Source organism: Neolamprologus multifasciatus, chromosome 11 (assembly GCF_963576455.1).
Source record: "Neolamprologus multifasciatus chromosome 11, fNeoMul1.2, whole genome shotgun sequence".
Taxonomy (NCBI): domain Eukaryota; kingdom Metazoa; phylum Chordata; class Actinopteri; order Cichliformes; family Cichlidae; genus Neolamprologus; species Neolamprologus multifasciatus.
In genome coordinates this window covers 22817932-22833429 of record NC_140449.1, presented here as the reverse complement: position 1 = coordinate 22833429, position 15498 = coordinate 22817932, and the positions used below count along the sequence as shown (strand labels likewise).

The 15498-nt window shown below is 39.8% G+C and overlaps 2 protein-coding genes across 2 annotated transcripts; one reads left to right on the top strand and one right to left on the bottom strand.

Moving 5' to 3' along the window:
- Positions 1 to 1041: 1041 nt before the first annotated feature.
- On the top strand, positions 1042 to 6628 carry cdc42l (cell division cycle 42, like). The gene is made up of 6 exons (XM_085176509.1): positions 1042 to 1169; positions 4274 to 4378; positions 4526 to 4598; positions 4716 to 4825; positions 6169 to 6366; positions 6491 to 6628. The coding sequence occupies exons 2-6, from the start codon at positions 4274 to 4276 to the stop codon at positions 6578 to 6580; spliced, it is 576 nt and encodes a 191-aa protein (XP_085032635.1). The 5' UTR covers positions 1042 to 1169; the 3' UTR covers positions 6581 to 6628.
- Positions 6629 to 6935: 307 nt separating this feature from the next.
- wnt4b (wingless-type MMTV integration site family, member 4b) lies at positions 6936 to 15498 on the bottom strand. The gene is made up of 10 exons (XM_085176504.1): positions 12766 to 15498; positions 12630 to 12672; positions 12159 to 12386; positions 11668 to 11821; positions 11480 to 11564; positions 11230 to 11361; positions 10794 to 10936; positions 10562 to 10702; positions 9592 to 9754; positions 6936 to 9478 (listed from the first exon to the last, which is right to left on the bottom strand). The coding sequence occupies exons 3-10, from the start codon at positions 12245 to 12247 to the stop codon at positions 9309 to 9311; spliced, it is 1077 nt and encodes a 358-aa protein (XP_085032630.1). The 5' UTR covers positions 12248 to 12386; positions 12630 to 12672; positions 12766 to 15498; the 3' UTR covers positions 6936 to 9308.

Below are 15498 nucleotides of genomic sequence, written 5' to 3'. Positions count from 1 at the left end.
GTAACTGATACACATGCATTTAAATAAATTATTATTTCAATTTAATATGTTTATATTATTTTATTTTAGTTTTATACTTTATTAAGATATTTTTGTTGTTTGATATTTTATTGAGCTGTACCATAGTACTTATTTAGACTACTTGTTATACGTTTGTTGTGTTTAACTTACAATTTAAAGGAATTTTCCAACTCTGGGATAAATAAAGTCTTATCTTATCTTTTTAGCTTTCCAGTCTTTCTGAAGTTTTTCTTTAAACACCGGTTTCCTACTAATTCGCAGTCGATTTCTTGTACCTAAACATTTATCATTCTTTTTTTTTCATTTGCGAAACCAATTAACACTGATCTACAAATCAGGGGCAAAAAGGGAGCAACTAACTCAAGAAAGGAACAACACACAACTTAGCAAAGAACCATTTTAAAATTGTATGTTTAGGTACTTTGTTACTAGCCCCATGTTAGAAAACATATGGTTTGCTCGCATTTCTTTAGCTGAATCTACAATCAATCAATCAGTCTTTACTGACAGACTTTATGTCCTTAGTTAAAACTTAATAGATCTTGGCATGGTATGCCATAGGTTCTTTACAAAATTGAGGAAACTGAAAAAATCTGAAAATCATCTCCTTAAAAAATAGGTGTGTGTGTGTGGGGGGATCCAGCTGAAGGGATGCATCTGGCCCTTCGTGTGATTCATCTACTGTTCACCGAAGCCTCATCAGAAATGGCCTCAGTGGTAGGATGGCTGTCAACAAGCTGTTGTTAAGGAAGAGAAACAAAGATCCAAAACAAAAGGCAGTCAACATCTGAAGAAGAGCTTCGACTGACCTTCAACAAGTCTGAAGAGCTATTTCTGAAGACTATTTAAAGATCTTACAAGAAAGCTTCAATAGACAGTTCAGGCTTTGTTAGATAATAAAGATGGTCATACAAAATATTCACTGTCAAGCTCATGTGATTTGTACAAACACTGTTTATGCCTTATGTGCTTTTTGCCATGTGAAAAAAAGCAGAAACGTGTTGCAGTTTGGGCAGCAGGCGACGCTCTTTCTTTTGTATCGATTCTACATTCGGGACTGGGTCCCGGTTTGCTATGCGCCTGCGCACAAAGTAATTCGACCCTCAAACCCGGATGTAACCAACGCCTAACCTGTGGGAAGAAAAACGGTGAGTAGAGTTACAAAAACTGCTTAAAACTACTATTTGTGGCTAATTAGAGTAGGCGACACATGCAGGAGAGTCCCTCTAACAATGTTCAGTCTAACAGAAATGAAACGTTTGTTTCTAGATGTTTTAAATCTGCGGGGTGGTTAAAGTTTTCTATCGATCAGGGTTAATTCAGAGCGGACAAACATTTCTTTAATGAAGCTGTCATGATTGTTTGTCAGCTTTGGTAGTGTGATTACTTTCATTTTGATCGATTTAGATCCCGCTGTGCATTGTAATTAAATAAGAAACCTAACAGTGACAGTATTTTCACGCTGCCTGTCCACTGTTCACAAATCTGATTTAATTTATTCAGTCAGACTCAGTCTTAAATTATTATTTTTTTATATGTTGGCTAAAACATATCATTTGCAGGTGTTAAACTTAAAGATGACAAATTTACAGATGGAGTGCTTATTTAGCGGAAGTGTTTGCAGTATCCGCTTCTAAATGTCATTTTGCTAATAGGCGGCATTTTCCTTTAACATCCTCGCTATGCAGCTTATGCGGAAGCTATTCACTGTCATTAATTTTTCGCTTGCACATGTAATAACAAGCCAAATAGGAGTACCTCCAAACGGTATGCACGCTGCTTAAACTCACACCTATCTATATACAGCCGTATCCTTCATGTTTTTGTTTCATTTAGACTAATTTTGCATTCATTTTTATTTCAAAGTAACTTTTAACTTTGCAAAATTGTTTGTCATTTGTTTATTCTACTTATTTATTTAGGCTGTTTTGATTGTGCCAAACAATTTTCTCAGTTTTGGGGATAAATAGTTTATCTTGTCTCATCTGGTCTGATCAGAGCCTATTTGATGGAATACATTTTTTTCTTTATTTTTTTATAGCATTGTTCATCATACGGCAAATGTATCTGTTTGTTTTTACAAGTAAGACCTGGGCCCAACTGATATAGGATTTTAAAGATCGACACTGATATTTGGCAATTTTAGAATCCAATATATCAACCAAATTTGACCAACATTTCTTATGTGTAGTTATTTACTTTAGTACATGCGTAGAGTTCTTACTAACATAATAGAAGTGCAATTTAAAAAAGAGGGAAGTTGGAGAGGGCCCGATGGTGGACAAACTGTGCAGCGTCAACACTGATAAAACCACTGAAAGATGTTTTCGCTGTGTCTTCTTTACTGTTTTTTCTTTTATTGTGGAAGATGCAACAGGATGTGGAGTGTGGTAACAAAGCACTAACAGAAACAAGAAAGAAACAATTGTAAAAGAGAAACAATCCATCCATATTTGTACACATGTTGTGTGGTTATGTGCATTATGTGGATAGGTGAAGCTCTATTCAGTCTCATTTATCAGCTGTTATAAATGCCAGTAATGACAGATGTGGACCAATAGATGAGTGGCATATATTGCTGATAAAGTTGTCGGGCTCTAACTAATGCTCTCTCTGCATGCTTTTATGCCTAATAACTTAATTGGTTCGTTCTTCGAATAAAAGTCGTATTACTAGAGGTCTAAGTCACATAAAAACGCCTTAGTATAATTCAGTCTAGTTCAGCAGCACCATAAAAGTTTAATTCATTTGTCTCAAACTGATTCGACTTTTACTGAATATTATAATTGTCATGAAGGGTGGATCGGGTTGCAGTTGTTTTAGGTGCTGCACATTAAAGTAGCAACAGAAATGTTTAGTAAATTTGACTTTTAAATAAGTGGGATGAATTTAATAGTTAACATGTACTGTAGGAAGGTGTGGCACCAAGAAATCTATGAGCAGGCACTGTTTAAATATGCAAATAGTTTATTTGAGCTAAAATAAAAAATAAGTTAATACTAAGTATTACCGTCACATGGGATTCAAACTTTGTTGCCTTCGATGTGAACGTTTTATGTTTAATCCATTGCAACACTACAGCTTAGTACCTGTGTGGACTTTTTCACCCTTTATGCTACTTTATATGACTCACCCGAGCCTGTCCAAATAGACCTATGATTGGATTTTCAAAAGCCTGAACACAAAGACCCAGCATCGGCGCAAGGGTCTAGTTCTGGCTCAGGCCATTTGAATTAAGATGCTGAAATTCTATAATGGATACTTTTTTGTCCACTAGTCCTAAAAAGACATACCCTGCCCTAACTCTAATGTTATCGCTGATCTTAGGACATAATATGTTAGCAGTGTGAGCTTAATGGATCAAAACTATGAAAATGGCCATTGAAATGCTGCTGTTGCAATATGTAATGTGTAAGCATTTTACTGTCAGAGTTACAGAGGTTGAGCTATTTAAAACTTTTTTATTTGTAAAAGTAATACTTTAACACTTAATACATAATACTTTGATGTCTAAAATCCTGTGATGCTGCATACAGATAATTACTTCATATATAAAGTTATGTAATCTTTATATGCAGTCTATTCCCACATCTACACTATAAAACATTGCAGTTGCAAGATTAGAGACAAATTCATGAATGATCAGACTTTCCATATATTATTTTTTTATTTTCAACCACTGCCTGACATGTCTTTCGTCTCAGAAAGGCATGTCAGGCGTTTGCTGGTTTCAGTTTTGCACCCCCACCCAAGGTGGAGGAAGGGTTTGTGATTGCTGCATTCTGCTTTTCTGTCAGACAGCAAGAGGGTGCAAATTCCACCAGGCCAAATTCCAGGAAAATATTGACAGAAAAACATAAAGGTTTAATCGTTTTCTTTAAAAATGCAAAGCCTCCGCTGAGGATGCAGTCTGTAAGTTTATAATTGTTTGACCTTTCATATTGTACTGACCAGTAATTGATTAATCTTCAAAATAATGTGCAGATTATTCAGTAGTGAATATAAATATTAATTCCAGGCTTAGATGTGCTGGTTAGATGCATCACATGTCTCTGTGAGTCTGTCACAGTTAGTGCTTGTGTGTTTGTTTCCATGTTGTTTCACTGCCTGTATGTGAACCCATGCGTGATTCTAGAGACAGCACTAAGAGTGCTTGTGTATTACTTCCTCTCTAAGAGTCTGGCTAGCTGTCTGGTGTACTGTTTCTGGCAAACATCTTATCATGTTTCCTACTTTCTGTTTTTCTTTGTAGATGCAGACGATAAAATGTGTAGTAGTAGGAGACGGGGCTGTAGGAAAGACGTGCTTACTGATCTCCTATACAACCAACAAGTTCCCCTCAGAATATGTGCCTACGGTAGGAGGAGGAATTAAGAAAGACCGAGCCATATTGTTGTAAACACGCTCACCTATCAAATTTCTGTTTCCTTTATTATTCATGGTTATAATGCTGCACTACCATTAACCACCCTTTTTTGCTTACTTCTTTTTCGTGTTTTCAAAGGTTTTTGACAATTATGCCGTGACAGTGATGATTGGCGGAGAGCCGTATACGCTCGGCCTTTTTGACACAGCCGGTAAGCTGGTCTTCGAAAGTCTCTCAGTTTCACTTTTTCTCTCTCATTTCTGTCAGTCTAAAACCTTTCGGGAAAAAAATGTCCCTGTTCTGCTTCTCTTTTGATTGCTGCTCTTAGGTCAGGAGGATTATGACAGGCTGCGTCCTCTCAGTTACCCACAGACAGATGTGTTCCTTGTATGTTTCTCTGTTGTCTCGCCCTCGTCGTATGAAAATGTCAAAGAGAAGGTCAGTTTTGAAATCTCTTTTTCACTGTTTTGGGAACAGAGATGTTGACTATTTTTTGTTAAATGTGTTGGCAGACTTACATTGGTTGTTTTATTCATAATCTATAATCAGCCAATCATGTTGCAGCAACTTAGTACCTTTAGGCATTTAGACATGGTCAAGATAACCAGCTGAAGTTGAAACTGAGCATCAGACCTGGGGGGGGGAGGTTAAGGATTTAAATGGCTTTAAATGTGGTCTGAGCATTTCAGAAACTGACGATCTACTGAGATTTTCCACACACAACCATCTATAGAGTTTATAGAGAATGGAGTGAAAAAGAGAAAATATTCAGTTGGCAGCAGTTCTCTGGGGGGAAATGCCGTGTTGATGCGAGAGGTCACAGGAGAATGACCACACTGACAGGAAGGCAACGGGAACGCAAATAACCTCTTGTTGCAACAAAGGTATACAGAAGAGCATCTCTGAATGCACAACATGTTGAACCTCGAAGCAGATGAGCTGCAGCAGCAGCAGAAAATCACACCGGGTGCTACCCCTGTCGGCTAAGAACAGGAAACCGAGGTTACAGATTGCATCTGCTCACCAAAATTGGACAACAGAAGGTTGGAAAAACGTCGCCTGGTTGGACGAGTTTCAATTTCTGCAACAGCATTCAGATGGTAGGGTCAGAATTTGGCATAAACAGCATGGAAACATGGATCCATCCTGCCTTGTATCAGTCGTTCAGGCTGTTGGTGTAACAGAGTGAGGGATGTTCTCTAGGCACATTTTGGGGCCTTTAGTACCAACTAACCAAGCATCGTTAAACACCACAGTCTCCATCCCTTTATATTAGCAGTGTCCCCATCTTCTGATGGCTGCTCCACCAGGATAACGTGCCGTGTCACAAAGCTGTAATCATCTCAAACTGGTTTCTTGAACACTAGAGTGAGTAGACTGTACTCAAATGGGCTCCACAGTCACTAGGTCTCAAATAGAGCACCTATGGGATGAGGTGGAATGGGAGATTCACATCATGGATGTGCAGCCATTAAAACTGCAGCAACTCTGTGATGCTGTCATATCAATATGAACTAAAATCTCTGAGGAATGTTTGATGCATGTGGAGTTGAGGCAGTTCCAAATGCAAAAGGGGGTCCAACCAGGTACTCGCAAGGTGAATCTGATAAAGTGGCCAGTAAGCGTATATAGACCTAAAAATAATGATTATTTTTAAAGATTTCCTGTTGATTTTCTCTAGCTAGCCTAATGCTTATATTTAAATAATTTTATATGTAATAGAGTGAAGAAAGTGCCGTAGTTTTCTAAATTTGACACACAATTGTTCTGTCTGTATCCAGTGGGTCCCTGAGATTTCACACCACTGCCCAAGCACCCCTTTCCTGTTAGTGGGGACACAGGTAGACTTGCGGGAAGACAGCAACACGGTGGAGAAGCTGGCAAAGAACAAACAGCGCCCCTTATTACCCGAGAGCGGCGAGAAGCTGTCTCGTGAGCTCAAGGCTGTTAAATACGTGGAGTGCTCTGCCCTCACACAGGTATGTAAAATCTCACTACACTTTTAAAACGTATTTAAAAAGTGACAGATTTGTTTGAAATAGAAAGTTATGCTTCCTTCAGTTATGCTTCCATCATCTTTTCCTCTTCTTCTTCTTTAACCAGCGAGGACTTAAAAACGTGTTTGACGAGGCCATACTGGCAGCTTTGGAGCCCCCCGAGACCAAAACAAAGAAGAGGTGTGCTCTGCTATAGAACAGTGCTGACTGCGAGAAGCGAAACGGTGCAAAAAGAAAAAATAGGTGGGATGATTGAAAACATCATAAAGATTAGTGGCCATTTTAACAAAAAAAAATCCCAAAAAGCAAAGGACAAAACCAAAGGGGAAGGGACGGTACCGTGGCACTGAAATGTATTTTGGTCACACGTACACTGATTGTGCCTTCAAAATAAAAGCTGAAACAGGCTGAGGATTCAAAGTATCAGATGTGCAGTGAATGCAGTTTAAGCACCACCTGTGTCCTTCTCTGAAACATTTAGAAATCGCAGTGTTCTCTCTATAAATATTCAGGTGGGGCAGGCCCCCCTTGCCTGTCACTGGTTTTTTATCTTTTCTTTTTTTTTCCCCCAAAGAAATGTTCATTTATAAACTTGACATTGGCCTCTTCCTGTGTTTTACTTACTGTGGCCTACTGGGTCCTTTAAACTATTCCAGTATAGGGAAGTATAAAAGGGGAAATACTTCAGTTACATTTAACATTAGTACGTTTAAGGGGGCAACTTGATGTTAAGTGGTACTCTACTTGCTTTCTTTTCCGACCTTCCTCAGTTGAATAATGTCAAAAAACTAAACATTTGCTGTCACTCCAAACAAAAGCAGTTGTCTGTAACAGTTACTTTCTTCTAACTAGTGGTGACTTGCAGGGATGAAAAGTGTTTTCACCAAGTTCCCTTATCCAGGTTACTTATGAGTTTCTGTTTTCTTTCTTGTGTATATTGTAAGAATTTCACAATGCTGTTTTGGGAAAATTTTTAGCATTTTTTAATTATTTGTTTCCCATTTTGAAACTTGAGTTGTTGTTTTTTGTTTTGTTTTGTTTTTTAATTGCAAGACCTCCAACATTTGAGCGAATGATGAGAAGATTCAAGTTGTAATATTTTTAATGGCTTTTGAGAAGATTAACTTTTTCTAGTCAATTTCTGGGTGTTTGTAATCACAGGATATTTTTAATAAAATGGTTGAGCTCAAATGAAATGTAATCATTGTTTTGTGTGTTTGAAGGCAAAAGACTGAATTCGAAAGTATTACAGAGTTTAAAGGTGTGATCACACAAGTCACACTTGCCTCTGCACTCGCACTGTGTTAATGATCTGGGCCTGAGTATGCTTCTCTCACATGCTCCCCCTGTCTCAAACAGCTTCGTAATTTTATGCATTTTGTTTATTTTTAGATCTTCTTAAAAGCTGCAGCATGATCAGTTGAGGAAGCGTAAGGTATCCAGTGAAGTGGAAAAAAAAATCCCTCCAAACCTATCTGGTCTTATTTGAAAAAAGTAACTGCCCCCTAAACCTAGTAACTGGTTGTGTCACCCTCGGCAGCTAGAATTGCAATCAAGCGTTTTTGATATATGGCAATCAGTCTTTCACATTGATGAGGAGGAATATTGTCCCACTCTTCACAGCAGAATTGTTTGAATTCAGCCACATTGGAGGATTTTCGAGTATGAACGGCCTGTTTCAGGTCGAAATGACAAAGCATCTTAAATGGATTTGGAGGACTTGAGCTATGCAACCAATCCAGATAAGGATTAAAGGATTGTTAACATGACGCCAGGTAGGTGGTGATTTCTCTGACTGCGAAAAGAAGTTCAGTTGTTTACAAGTCAATAGGAAAACAGCGCCCTTGATCTATGACGTCAATAACCACTTTCCTGATGAGTTTATGAGCTCGGTCGCTGGTTTCAAGTCTTACAGAAAACAACATGATGCTTATTGTGTAAATTATGGCTCCTGTTAGATTAAAAACATGATTAAGCTGCGCATGTTTTATGGTGAGGCTTTGTGATTGAAAAGTTGCTTTAAGTGGGCAGGATTTGAGAGTCACATGATGTAAAAGGACTCCACAAATTAATGAGTGAGATCTCTTTTTTTATATAAAGTCTACTCGCAATGACAGTCTGACAGTTATTGAGTTTCACTGTAGGTTTTAAATAATAAATCAATAAATGGTCTAGTCATGCAAAACTAAACATGTACAGGGACCTGCAACTATAACTTCTGTTCCAAACAGTCTCACAGAGTACCATTCAATAAAGAAACACTTTGGTATTTTTTTTTAATAAACTACTCTATTTATTAGAAACTCAAAAAGACCTAAACGCACTGATTGTGCAGGAAACAGAATAGTTTCATACAAGGACGAGGGCCAAAAACACAAGACATGGATGTAAGTGCAGCAAAGACTCTGATATACAAATAAATAAACCAGAATCAAAAAGAAGACATAAATACAGTACAAGTCCAAAGACGTGCTAGCCTATAACAGAATACAAGATAAAAGAAATCTTCAGTGTTTGAGAGTTAGTTCGGGTTAAGCTCTGCTTTAAAAGCTTTGTCAGTTCAGCGTGTGATTAACTGCTGTGTTTGTGTGTGTTCATGCCTACACCTGTATGCATGTCTGTGCCTGTCAGTTTGTCTGTCTTAATATTTTGAGCAGTTTAAAAGCTGAGCAGACTTTTTTTTTTTTGTACTTTCCGATGGAGCTTTGTCTTTACATTAGTTCTAATTTTGCAGCTTTTACAAGAAAACAATCAAACCAAACTGCAGTTTCACTTCTCTAAGGGAAAACGTGGACAAAGAAAGGCTGCTTTGGACAATAATTACGATAATTTGGTGTCAAAGTTAACCCGCGCTGTGTCCAGCGCTGTCTGTCTGGTGGTTGGTTAGGATTTGGGCTCATTTGGTCAGGCCTTGTTAGGACTTCTTACACTCTACAGGTATGAATGGTGACCGTATTCTTGCACTGCTGGCAACGCACCGAGCAGCACCAGGAAAACTTGCAGGAGCAGCGCTGCACCACCTCAGCCCGGCCTGCTTTGTAGCCTGGCCCGCAACATACCAGCTCGCAACCATCTGGTGCCAGCCGAGACGTTCCTGGGGGGAGGGGGGTTGGTTCAAAACATTGCAACGTCACTTTCTAAATTGATGTGAGTGGTAAGTTGGATTATGTGAATTATTTTCCTGTGACGTGATCATGGGGATCTTACCGTTACATCTTCTACCTGCAGTCCCAGGAATACCATTTTCAGGGTCGAGACGGCAGAAATCTGGGGAGGGTGCAAGATACACAAGATCTCTGGCAGCAGGGGGTTTGACCTGTGAGTCTCGGGGGAGCAAGGCTGTCCTGGAGCCTATACGTGTCAGGCGGACCTGGGAGGATTGTGACATTAAAACACAGTAATGTATACTGTAATAATACTGACTACTAAACATGGTCAACATTTTTAAAATATGTGGTCAGCTTATGCAGAAGTGATCCAAAAGCTCACAGCTTATTTTAGACTGTTTTTCCTTCTCTTGGCTACTTCTGATGTCAAAGATAATATCCTTAACCCTTTAAAGCCTGAACCAGGAAATAATTGCCAAGAAATTCAATTTTTCTGAAAATGGAGTGCTTATTGAACATTCTGACAAATTTTAAAAAATGAATCACATTTGATACATTGGCATTATTTTTTTTTTGCAATTTACTACATAAAAATGTATTGTGCTCAAATTATTTAGTTTTTGAAAAATCACAAAAATCACACTGATGATCATAGATCTCTAAAACTCAAAAATTTGAGGCACTTGGTGTTACAAGGTAAGGAAAGTAGCCCCACAACTTGATGTATAAACCTTCTGTTTGCAAGGAGCAGCCAATCAGAAGGAAACTGATTTAAGAGGAGGGAAGTTACATTGCTTTTAACCCCCATATTTCATGAGATGATGAGCTGAGGGCTTGCAACAAGCAACAAGAAAAATAAATATTTATTTTGAGATGTGAATCATATAAAACTACTGTAGCAAGGTCCAAAAATACAAACATGGAGCTGAAAAAGCATAACATGTTCATTTCGAGATGTTTCAGAGGAAATTGTAGTTTTTTTCTGATAAATAATTTACTTCAGCTCTTGTGACGTCTGCTCACCCATTAAGCTAGGGAAGATAAAACAAGCAGAAGGTATCATCTGTTACCTCTGTGGCTCCATCAAAACGTTCCTTGAGCACAACGCCCACACGCCTGAATGGGGGCATGACCTTCCAGCAGGTCCTCAGCTCACAGGACCCAGACACACCGTGACATTTACACTCAACCTGCATGTTATGAAGGATGGCCTGAGGAGGAGATAATAAGAATTTACAAAAAAATTCTGTAAATTCACACAGGGAGTTGGAAATCTGTAAGGACATTGGTGATGTTGCTAACCTTTCGACCCGCCTCGTTGTTGTGGAGGTTCATGAGCGGCCGGCCTGCTGACAGCCCCTTGGCTCGCTCCGGTTCATCCACAAATGTCTGAGAGAAAGCCACACCATAGGACAGGTTGTCACTGCACCCTGACCACTGGAAACCTGTGGTGGAACGAGGCTTAGATTAAGATGATCTGTGTTACTGCGATTTTGTAAGGTCAAAGAAGGTTAGATGTTAAATGGAAAATCCCATCTGGGTCATGTGAGGCAGGGGGCAGCTGCTACAGTCTCACAGCACAGGTGTGTTACATGTGACAGCTGATGGGAAACTACCAGCTGACATTACTGCTGCATACTTTAGACCCACAATCAGCACTGTAGCAGCCTTTCTATGCTCTGTGTGAGTCAGAGTCGATTTACTCACTATATTTTCATGAAATAGAGTTAAAGCTCACCCTCCGGGCTGACCCCCCTGACCTTCCTGTCACAGCCACACCTCTCCAGCTCCCCACGGGTGCAGGCTCGGGTCACCGCAACCGCCACAGCTGCTGAGGACAGAGCGTGCACAAAGGCTGCCTCACGAGTGCCTGAAACCACAGCAGAGACATGACACAACTTTATTTTTAGAGAATATTTATAAATGTTGCTCAGTGAATTGAGGTTTCTTCAGAAAATTCACTAACTTCATGCCAGTAATGGGTCTACCTTGGTTCATCACTCTGCCAAATACATTGATCCCACGTGGGGTGATGGAACAATTCCAGCGGCGATTCCTGAACTGGTGTTGGCACTGAATTGGACAGCGAGTTACACACCAGGAATGTAAAAGTTTCCATCTCTGCCACACATAATGGTGATTGTTATTTAAATCACTCAGAAGTTATGCTTCATACCTCTTCTATGACCATCTCTGCTGCCTTGCGTACAGACTCCATGACCTCCCCCCGTGCTCTGCACACCCCCACCTGGCCTGGGGTCAGCCCCCTCAGCCGTGCACATGGGGCAGCACCAGACACGGGCCGGGAACGGGGCAGCCTCGCCAGGGAGCTGGGACATAAAAATGGAAGGTGGAGGAGTGATTCACAGCAAGTACGTGGGGGAAGATGCATATTTAAGTACAAGGTTGGGGCCTTGAAAAGAGTGACAGAAAGATGAAAAGGAAACAAATAGAGAGGATGAAAACAAGGAGACAAACAGGCAAAGAAGACACGGAGGGCACAGTGAAGGCAGGGAGAGAGAGAAAAGAGAAAAGGTCACCAGGAGCAAGACAAAGAAAAGAGGGGAGCGACTGAAAGAGATTTAGTGACATGTCACCACCTTTTAAAAGTTATAGCATGACAAACAAACTCCCTCTTTCTCATCCTCCTTCACACACTAGACTTACAGCCAATTGGTTGCCATGGTGGGGTGGGTTGCCCATAGCAACAGGAGGAGGAGTGGTGCCGTGAGATTGACAGTGGAGACAGTTGGCATCAGACTGTCTGTCTGTCTGTCCGTCTCCGTGCGTCAGGCTGGGTCTTTGGGTCCACAGCTGAAGTGATCGCTCCGTCCGTCTGTGTGTTTGCTGCCGTTTAAGTTTAAAGTCCAGAGTCTGGGGATGATCCCCACATATCTGTTGAAATCACAAGTTAGCAGGTTAATGATGAATGCAGAGATGCTCTGCATGGTATTTTGGTCAAGTAAACAATAACTTCCTTATTAGTTTTCTAATGATAAGGTTTATGCAAGTTACTGGTGTTCGAAGTTAAGTCTATATATGCAGTTTATCATTTTATAGCAAATAAAACCACAAAATTACTGCGTTATACTCCTGAAATTTCCTTCAGGTTGCAAGAGTTTTAAAATTGATTCTTACCAGTTGATATTTTTGTGATAGCCAGTTATTTTTCTTTTTGTTACTGAGAGGACAGAATTTCAAAAGGAATCACAATTTTATTCAGCAAAGCTGCTCTTCGGCTTCTCTCTATTGTTGCCACTAAAAGCATACTTACATGACTGTTTCACAAACTCATCCTTGATGCACAAAAAGACGTCCATATGTCCGATTTCAGTCCCAGATTAACTGAATTCACCCCCAAAAAACAAGAACCTAAAATCCAGAAACACTAATAAAAGTCACTTTTTATTAGTCAGGCAAACAGTAGCACTGTGTCATCTTGTGGTTAGTTCTTTCCCGGGAAAACAAATGTGTCCATTGCGAGTTGAAAAAGCAAGAATGAGTGAGGGCAGTGAGCTGGGAGTGATGGGTTATAAAGGAGGTAGAGAGTGAGGGTGGGAGAGAGAGGACATCCAGGGTGTGGAGTGATGCTGACAGAGGGAGGAGGAGGAGGGTTTGGAAAAGGGTCATTGTTTTACTACGCAAGCATTACAAGCGTAAGTATGCCCTCTATTGTGTTAATCTGGCATGAAAACTAAAGTCTGAGCCTGGGCTGGTACCTGGACTGAAATCACAAATGTGGTCGTGTGCATACATGCCTTAACACATGTATGAACATATATATATGATTTATATCAGAGAAACTTATGAGAACTCCAACTCCAACCTGTTTGTTTCAATAAACTTTTTTGCAAAATCCTCTTGTCAGTGACTGAAACGCAGCACTTCCAGTTCCACATATATGTACACGCATGTGAGAAAGTGTCTTACCTAATGTGTAATTTTCCCAAACTTTGTTGCTCATTTTACGAGTCCAGCTCTCTCCCCCCCTACTTTTCCTCTATGTCCCCCACATTTGCCCTCTCGTTCTCCTTCTCTCTCACTCCCTATATTGTCTTAGAAGAAGGGGTGACATTTAGACAAGGGGAAGAAAACAGACTGCCGACAAATATTGGAACTAAGGCAAATAAATCACAAGAAGGGAGGGCACGAGGACAGAGCGGATCGGTGTCACACGGGAGATTGGGAAAAGCAATAAAGAATAATAAACCAGGTTTGTGGTATATGAACTGAAGACCAAGTTCTCAATCAAATTATCCACGTGAACATAGATTTTCTGGAGAATTTGAAATACCCTAAAAATATTTTATTGATTACTGCATGTTGGCTGTTTAGCACAGAAAAACCAAGAGCATGATTTAAACTGTACAGCATTTTTTTTTAAAGAATATTTATCGCTGCATATATTTTCATTTTTTATTTTGTAGTATTCCCTCCCTTTCTCTCCTTCAAACCAGTCCTAGCAATACTGGAAGAAATCCAGATGTACCTTCAGTGTTTTGAAAATTTGTGTTTCCTTTAGATTTAAGCTACTTTTGGGACCTGTTCCAGTCTTATAACACACTGAAACAACCAGAAGAAGCATGTAAATTATGTCTATTTCATTCCCCATATTTATGGTTTTTACTGAATAATGTAAGGTCTTTAAGGCCTACTAAGTCAAACTGTAAAAGAAATAAGAAAATAAAATTTTATTGACCTATATTTTTTCCTCAGTTGCTCGCTTCCCTCGGGAAAAGAAAAATCAGGTTGTCACAAGATCAGTAAAATGTCAGTAAATGTGCTGTTTCAGCTTTCTTGAGCATCAGAACTCGTAAATTAATATAGCTCATAAATGTATTAAACGATCAGTATATGATTACGATATGAATAAACCTTTAAATGCAGCTTAATTGCACATAATCACACAAATTCCACTTCAACCAGAATCCTAAACCAGAAATCTGGTTCTGTTGTTCTGCTAATCTAGGCTAGTCAGCATAGAAAGTAGTTTTGTATTACAGTTTCCTCTGTTATGATGAGATTCAGCTGACGTCCAACAAACTAAGTGAGAAGCATCAAAGTGACTTTTAAAGGTAAATTAGCTACATGGTGAAACTTGCAGCTACGTCACCAGCTAACTATAACCAGATGGTGGTAAATGCAGTTTTGCTTTCTTATCCATTTTTTTTTAAAATCCAGAGTTTAAATGTTTAATTTAGGTCCTGATTTACACATAGTCTGCCATCACTGATGTCTAATGGTAATTTTTGTTGATTTTAAAGTTGAAATTTAACTTCAAAGACTATAAATTAACATATGTGCCACAGTCTTGTGACACCTAATGAAACCCCATTTGCTCATCTTAGAGGCTCATGTGTTGAATCAGTCAATGCGTCACTGAAGCCAAACATTTGCAGACTCAAATGTTGGGAGTCCTCGTCTAAGATTTGGTGGCCCGTCTACCTGACACCCAGAGTAAATGGTCACCCATCTCTCTTGCACACTTTCCTCTGTGTGTATCAGCAAAGACAGGTCTCTTCGAGGCTCCCTTCCCTCCTTTTTTAGTCTTCCACATGTCGTATTACTCCTTTGTGTCCCCTGTTTCTCCAAGTGACGTCTTCTGCTGTCTCCCACAGCAACACCATGGAGATGAGCTGGCCACTGTCATGTCCGGCGCCTCTGTTATGCTCGTCCCTTCACCCCTCTCTCGTAAATAACCTGCCCTCTTTTTTTTATCTTTATCTTTCCCCCATTTTGTGGACATTTTATCATTCCGAAATGGTCCCACACTGATTGACTGTAGCCAGGTTGCAAAGCCTAAAGAGATGCTTGTTAAAGCTTCAGCATGACATATATGTGGAGATGAGTTGGTTTCCCTCTGTTAAAGTGGGAGACAGCAGCAGACTTTGAGAGACAACTCTTAACTGATCTCACTTTGTCCACTGATTCTTACCATTGGGATGGATGATTGGCCTCAATCGGACAGGGCTGCCTCAGGGTCAGTCTAGACTTCACGAACATGCCC

Coding starts and splice junctions, on each gene's coding strand:
- cdc42l (XM_085176509.1), top strand. CDS start 4,274: ATGCAGACGATAAAATGTGTAGTAGTAGGAGACGGGGCTGTAGGAAAG. Junction 4,826..6,168: donor ATGAAAATGTCAAAGAGAAG/GTCAGTTTTGAA, acceptor GTCTGTATCCAG/TGGGTCCCTGAGATTTCACA. Junction 6,367..6,490: donor AGTGCTCTGCCCTCACACAG/GTATGTAAAATC, acceptor TTCTTTAACCAG/CGAGGACTTAAAAACGTGTT.
- wnt4b (XM_085176504.1), bottom strand. CDS start 12,247: ATGCCAACTGTCTCCACTGTCAATCTCACGGCACCACTCCTCCTCCTG. Junction 10,937..11,229: donor CAGGGGGGTCAGCCCGGAGG/GTGAGCTTTAAC, acceptor GTTCCACCACAG/GTTTCCAGTGGTCAGGGTGC. Junction 10,703..10,793: donor ACAACGAGGCGGGTCGAAAG/GTTAGCAACATC, acceptor TCTCCTCCTCAG/GCCATCCTTCATAACATGCA.